Raw genomic sequence first — 7401 nt, 5'->3', positions numbered from 1 at the left:
GCATGCAATGCATTGAAAGCAAAAGATTCCTTAGTTTAACGAGAACTATATAGACATAGCGTGCTGGCTAGCCAATTTAATTATGAGAGAAGTGCAAAGATAGCTACTAGCTACAAATATAGCAGCTTATGCTAATATTCATATAGGAGTAGAGGCAGTTGCAGCTCATTGAGAGCACAACATAGTAATACACATTCATATGTAATGTGGAATATTGGTATTCAATTCAACGGAATATATAACAACAAAAATGCAAACCTACAAGCTCGCATGCAATTAGTGCAATGTAGAGAACGACCGGAAGGGACGTGGTTGGGACTTTAAGTCCTGCTACATGCACTTAAAAATATATTTAGGAAGGCTATGCCTATTAAATATATATTACCCACATTTTTGTGCTTTTACCCAAAATTCCTCCCCCTTTTCATGCTACAATTACTTTAAGTAGTAATATGCTACATGCATCATCTACGAATAATCATTTCTAATGTTTTATAGATTCCAATCATACTTCTAGTATTCATTGGTGCTTGCATAAAATTCACATATCTAGTGTACTATTTAGTGTACAACAACATATTCAGGGTAGGACATAAACTTTTAGTTTTTTGGGCTAAAGTATTCAATACTTAGTTTTAGGATTATACTATTTCTTGGCTAAATTTATCCTTCTAAGATCATTTATTATGCCAGTATAGTCCACTGTTCATGTGCTTCTAGAAATTCAATTTCCCTTCTACCTACGTGGTAGTAGTGCACAAAGAACTATAATCTTCATGGTTAATTAAGGCTTCTTTGTGGATAAAATTAATGTAAAATTTATTTAGATAGGCAATAGGCAATTGTTTATATGTAAAACATAATTCATTCCATGGAAGATTAACATATATTACTGCAAGTAAAAATTGCAACTAATAATATTAAATGCTTCATATTAGTCTTCAAGCTAATAAAGTAACCATTAATTCTTCTATGAGTTTATATAATCCACTTAATTCAACTGGGAATTAAAACTTAAAGCACTACCACCACTATATCAATACTTCAGGATATGAATTTTAAAAGAAACAAATTTATAAGCACATGATTTAAGTTCTTCTTCAAGAGAAACTTTAAATGTTCTAATCTCTATCCGTTCTTACATATTTAGCTTCAATGCTTGACATTTAGCAGCTTCATGCTTGCTCGTCCTTCTATGAGTATAATATATGTAAGTCACATATTCTGATTCATAGAGCTATCTAAAAATTCTGACTCAATTTCTACTTGATATTGAGTAATTCTAGATAATATTGGATACTTCTAGTACTTCAATGCTCTTGATCTTCTATTTCAAGAAACATTTCTTCTGGAATTAGACAAAGTTGTCTTTATCTTTTCGTCTTCAATGACTTTTAACACAAAGCTTCAAGCTAATTGTATTATATAGAGTAGCATTTATATCCCATATGATCATATAAGCTTGAAAATTCAATTTTCAATATTTCTAACATTATGCAATCATAATATAGGATATCTTCTAGAATTTCTCCTTCAGTGAGTCTCATAAGACCTTCGAAATTTATTATAGCCACATACTCATTCTTGAGAGTAATACCAGGAACTATAGTGCCTGAGTCTATTTCACTTCAGTGGTAGTAGAATATCCTACTAGGATTCAACAATCACCATGCTATATAATTCTATCATTCATATATATCATTATAACTAGGAATCATTATGTGCATATAGGTTTACTGCGTGTAAATAAGTAGCAATGTGTAAAAAGATAGGGGATAGTTATACAAAATATTCTTAGAAACATCCTAGCATTTTTCAGGATTATGGTATATGCAAATTTTTAGAATTAATACCAAACATTCGTTCATCCCAAAATTTTATTATGCTAGGAAAAACAAATATGAGCATCTCAAAAGTGATAAGCCTAAGGTCTGCAGGATTTAGAAAACCCATATACCTTATACCATGTTTCTAGTGTAATCATTCAAAAATTTACTCGTGCAAATACATGGTATACATGATGAGGTTGCTCTAGCATTTTTCAGAATTAAATTCAAAACGTAGAGATATTTTCAGAATTAATCTACTATTAATTCAGAAAAATAAAGCTAGGCAAAACAACAATTAAACTACAGATTTAATGTTGTATACAACCTCTTATATATTCAATTCAAAATATAAGGGGTACAGTAAATATGCATCAACAGAGGATCTAGGTTAATTATTCAGACAAATAGTTATAAAAACTAAAATTTAGGGTTTTCAATTCATAAACACCCTAAAACTAGAAAGTATATGAACTATTCTACTAGAATATATTTAGTACATATACTTAGATTCTGCTAGAATCATGGGCTTATATATAAATTTCAGATTTAAAGAGCCCTTTCCTATTTTCTGGTTTGTTTCTGATATCTCGGATTTTAATGCGACGAACACAGGAGCAGTAGTGGCATGCAAGCCGTGGGTGAGAGCAACTTTGTTTCACGGCGTCTTCAATTCATAATTTGGGTTGCGAAGCCTGCAGGACCGTTGACGACAAGAAAGCGTGCGTGTCGCTTGCCGGAGATGGCCATGGTTGCGTGTCAGCGTTCAGGCCGTATTCAAGGCCGCGTTTAGTTTGGACCGGATTCGGCGCCGGCCGAATTTGGTAGCACTGTAACAACACTTGTAGCATTTTATTTTTATTTGGTAATAATTATCTAATTATTGACTAATTAGGCTCAAAACGTTCGTCTCGCAAAGTACAACCAAACTATGCAATTAGTTTTTGATTTCGTCGACATTTAATACTCCATGCATGTAACGTAAGTTTAATGTGATGAGGAATCTTTTTTTTATATAGTGTTAAAGTTTGGATTTTGGATGAACTAAACGTGGCCCAATTATGGCTCCGCAATCTTACTGTGCACGGCTAAGCCTTGTGTGCCGTGCTGGTGTCAGACTTCTTTCATACACAAGCAAGAAAACTAGAAAAGGAAGCTCACGTGCTCTTCTTGGAAATAAACACACAAGAAAATTTCCTTTTTTATGTGCGTTGCTGTCGGAGTGTCGGTGGTTGCTCTGTTTGACTGCGAGTCTCGGCTAAACGCCTAGACCTACCAGTACCGCAACGGCAAAAGGCCGGGTGAGTGCGTTGGTGTGCGAGCCAATGGTGACCGGGGAAGAAAATGGGTATGACTGATATTACAGTTGTTTTTATATTTTTGTTCAGATTTATATTCGAATACGGATAGTGTCAACTATATCGGATAGGATATAATTGGATATTGACATCATAAATATGTGATTTGAGTATTCGAATACGGATACGGTATCGGATGTTGAGTATTCGGACTCAGATACAAATAGATCTGAACCCCTTTAAACGAATTCAATCTCGAATACGATCGAAAAATATCCGTACCATTTTCATCTCTAACGCTGACACACGATCGTAGTCGTGATTCGGCACGACAACCTTGGCGATGCAGCTCGTGGGCCGCAAAGTGCGCTAGATATGGTCAACATTCAGCCGCAAGACAAATCAATATCGTACTCCTGTTTTACCTTTTTTTTTAAAAATAATCTAGATGCAATCCGTAAAGCATATACTATCCATGTATGTATATACTGCATGTACGAGCATATATGTACTTTCGTGTACAATGTTAGAACAGGAACAATTGCATAACTTGATGGCCCAAGACAGTCATATGTCACGTGCGACACTTCCATACCAAGGATGTCAATTTGATCTACGTCACGTACCGCGTAGAGCAGTGGTTGGTAGATACATACCGCGTAGGACATTTGACATTGTCTTAGAACTGTCTGCTCGACAGCAACGGTGCATATCGATGTAGTGCAGATCGGTAGCAGGTAAAAGTAGCAGATTCGTTCCGCTAACAACGTTGGGATGTCAACGTCGTCGAAGTAGTCGCGACGGTACATCGACGCGAGCGTTGGCATCGAAGATCGGCGGCGGCTTCAACGATGTCGACGTAGAGCTTGTCGTGCTGATAACGTGTTATAAAACATGTTGCCAGCGGTTGGGACATTTTTCTCTCCGTCTCTCATGATCAATATAGTTGATGAAAGTAGAACACATAGACACAAGAGAATGGAGACTATTCTTTATTTATCTGAATATTGATGATTACAACGTAGAGCTCTCACGTATATATAGCCCTGCTAAGGCCTAAGAGATTGGTAAGAGTCCAAATACAAACGGACTTGAATTAAGATTCTCCGGTTCTCCTTTTCTTCTATAATAGAGTCGGTATGTTTTACTACGCGTATACTCTCTCTAAAAAAAAAGGCAACATCGGGTTCGTGTTTTGTTGCTGTTTTTAATAGTACCATGTAAGCTTTACATGTTCAGATCTATAAATAAAATAATCCTCGTATTCTCAGTGCACAATTTTATCTTACAGTTTCATCGTTAAGCCAGAGCATTAAATTGTTACATGGTGTTGTGATCAAATACACCATATGAATTATGTAACCACACATGATTCGGACTTAGAGGCCGTTTGGTTCGCTGCCACACATCGGCACACCACAGATGTGGCCAGCCACAGAAATCAAAGCCTTTGTTTGGTTCCTAACACAACCGTGGCAGCCACAGCAGCTCACAGAAGCAAACTCGCCATAAAATGTGGCGTGAGAAAACATCGTCCCACCTGCAGCTCGCCACAAGTTGCCGCACCTGCGGTGTGGCCAGCAGCGGCCCACATCCAAACATCCTCTTACTAAAATTTACTTTTGGGAATAGTCAATCAGTCATATGCTTCACCGTTTTTACTTCTGGGAATAGTCAATCAGTCATATGCTTCACCGTTTGGCAAACGGCTCATGCTGATTTGACATGAGAGAAAAATATTTTTATTTTGCTAAAATGGTACTGTTAATAAGTGGAAGCGAACAAAGCCTAAAACTTATGGCTGGACTGAAACCCCAACAGAAATTAAACAATCAAACTCAGATTCGGCCGGTATTAAAGCTGGCTAATAAATCGGCTGAAGCTGATTTATTGTAAGAGAAAAATACTATAGGATTCTAACTGATAAGTCGGCTGATAAGTTCAAGCGAACAAGCTGTATCAACCCGTTATGTACTTATTAGGTGGACAGGTCGAAACAACATGTACAACAATTTATTCGGCACATATCTGGGCCACCATCCTGCAGGCCCCGAGTACTAGAAAGAACAGTAGAGATCTGAGATGCAGCAGCAGTTCGTCGGCTCTAGAAAGAAGAATTTTTCACACAACAAAGCACAACATGCACACTCAGCCTCATATTAGAATGCAGCAGCTTTTGCATGGTAGCCATCATCAGCCTTTTCTTGCTTGCTCCGCGGCAGATAAGACCAGACACATCACCGGCATCAGCAATAGCGATAAGCATATCTTCTATCTGGAGAGGCGTCATCCATCAGGAGGCCTCGATGGAGAGGCTCGAGTGTGCATGCCAACTTCAAGGATGCGTACGATGTCGCCGGTGGCTTCAACCTCGGGCTACCGCGGAGCAGCGGCAGCGAAGCTCCTGGTCTCTGCGGCTGACCCCAATGGTGCCTGCAAAGGAGACGATCGAGCAGGAATGCACCGGTGAAGACTGGCTGCGAACCGTATGACATAGGGCGTGAATGGGTGAAATGATAGCGCCTCAGTGAAGTTTCACAGGATTACCAAGATGTTAGAAACATAGTTTCATCCTGATGAAACGGTACGGTTGAAGAAGCTGATGTTTTAAATAAATTGTATAAAACTGTTAATCAACGTTATAATACAGTACTATATTTACGCCTAGATATTCGAAATTGCTTGATTGCTTCGCAGCAAGAGGTAGAGAGTAATCACCATCAGTCATCAGGTCTCCTCTTGGTCGCTGTCGTAGCTGCAGCAGAGCACCTGAAGAGCGCCACTGTTCGCCTTGGTGTCCCCGGCAGATGCTTTACCCTCCGACTTGTCGGCGTGACCGCCGTCGTGTGACTTGTCCTCTGTTACCGTCATCGGCACGCATCTCCTCTTGGAAACAATAACCACGGGAGCTTGCCGCCGCTTCTCCTCCTTATTCTCATGCGCTTGGTGGTCGGGCATGGTTCTGGGCAGAGAGACCGTGAAGGCATCCTCCTCCTCCTCCCGATCATCGTCCTCCTCGATCCGCTTGACGTATCCAGCAGAGTTGCGGAAATGGACGGATCTGACGAGCGCCTCGTCCGCGTCCTGCTCCTGTTCCTGCATTGTCTTGTCCTGGCTTCGGCGGCACAGCAGGGCCTCGAGGGCCTGCTCCGGCGCGACGCGGGCGCGCCTGGCATTGAGCGAGTGCGCCTCCTCGAGCGCCGCGTCCGCCTCCATCTCGCGCCGGCCGTCGCGCGCCCGGCGCTCCAACGCCGCCATGGCGTCCCCTCCGCCGTCCCGCCCCAGCTCCTCCTCCTCCTCCACCAGGAGCGTCCGCGTGGCGCTGGCGCCGGACTCGAGCGCGTAGCCCGAGTTCCTGGGGTCCGTCTTGAACGCGATCTCGGCGGAGCAGCGCGAGCACTTGATGTAGAAGCGGAAGACCCGGATCGCGCCCAGGTACCTCTCGCCGGGGACGTCCTCCATGCGGGCGTTGAACTTGGTGCCCCGGCCGAGGTACTCCCCGCAGGCGCCGCAGCGGACGGTCATCGGGAGCATCGTGCGCACCTTGGTCTGCTCGTTCTTGGGCCGCCGCCGCCGCGGGACCTTGGACGGGTCGAAGTCGTGCGGGTAGTACTTGTTTAGCACCTTGCGCTCGCCCATCTTGCCGCGCCGGCGAGGGAGCTAGCCGGAGGACGACAAGATGGATCGCGCGAGGCGGTGGATACAATTCCGCCGGCCGGCGCTTAATTGTTGGACTTGAAGGCTGTATGGATTGGTGCACGTTCGTAGTCAGTTCCGTAAAGCGCGTCGGAGTCGGTTCCGCGCGTACGTGGGCTCGAAACTCGTCCGCATCGTGATCTCCGACGCACTCCGTTATTACATACTATCCTCAACTCAAATCGTCATTAATAATAAATCGTCATTAATAATATTAAAAAATACTTCCTCCGTTTCTTAATATAAGCCATATAGATTTTTAAAGAAAATTCCAAAATATAGGTACGTATCAGTTCCCACGCCGATTAGTTTGGAAACCTTCCCACCGTACATAGCACATGCCCCAACCAATCCCTTAGATTTAGGAAGCAATCTGATTGCAGAGAGAAGATGGCCTGATTTTCCTTTTTTTCCTCGGTCTCACATTTTTCCTCGAACCGTATATTAATATTAGTGCTAAAAATTATATGGCTTATACTAAGGAACGGAGGAAGTAGTATATACAGGTAATCGTCAGCATAGCAAGTGGGGCGGACCGGCGACAGCTCCAGAATGGATGGGGGTTGGGGCTATTGCTATTA

The 7401-nt window shown here is 42.1% G+C and overlaps 1 protein-coding gene across 2 annotated transcripts; it reads right to left on the bottom strand.

The window, feature by feature from the left end:
- Positions 1-5046: 5046 nt before the first annotated feature.
- LOC136458435 (uncharacterized) lies at positions 5047-6937 on the bottom strand. Of its 2 annotated transcripts, XR_010760003.1 has the most exons (3): positions 5843-6937; positions 5672-5723; positions 5047-5557 (listed from the first exon to the last, which is right to left on the bottom strand). XR_010760003.1 is itself a non-coding variant. In XM_066458371.1 (2 exons), the coding sequence occupies exon 1, from the start codon at positions 6761-6763 to the stop codon at positions 5852-5854; it is 912 nt and encodes a 303-aa protein (XP_066314468.1). In that variant the 5' UTR covers positions 6764-6937; the 3' UTR covers positions 5047-5557; positions 5843-5851. The 2 variants fall into 2 exon arrangements, 1 of the variants encoding a protein (XP_066314468.1); XM_066458371.1 differs by lacking the exon at positions 5672-5723.
- Between the last annotated feature and the right edge of the window lie 464 nt (positions 6938-7401).

This window comes from Miscanthus floridulus, chromosome 6 (genome assembly GCF_019320115.1).
Source record: "Miscanthus floridulus cultivar M001 chromosome 6, ASM1932011v1, whole genome shotgun sequence".
NCBI lineage: Eukaryota > Viridiplantae > Streptophyta > Magnoliopsida > Poales > Poaceae > Miscanthus > Miscanthus floridulus.
Note: the sequence above shows the minus strand (reverse complement) of the source record. Positions and strands in the feature narration are given on the sequence as shown.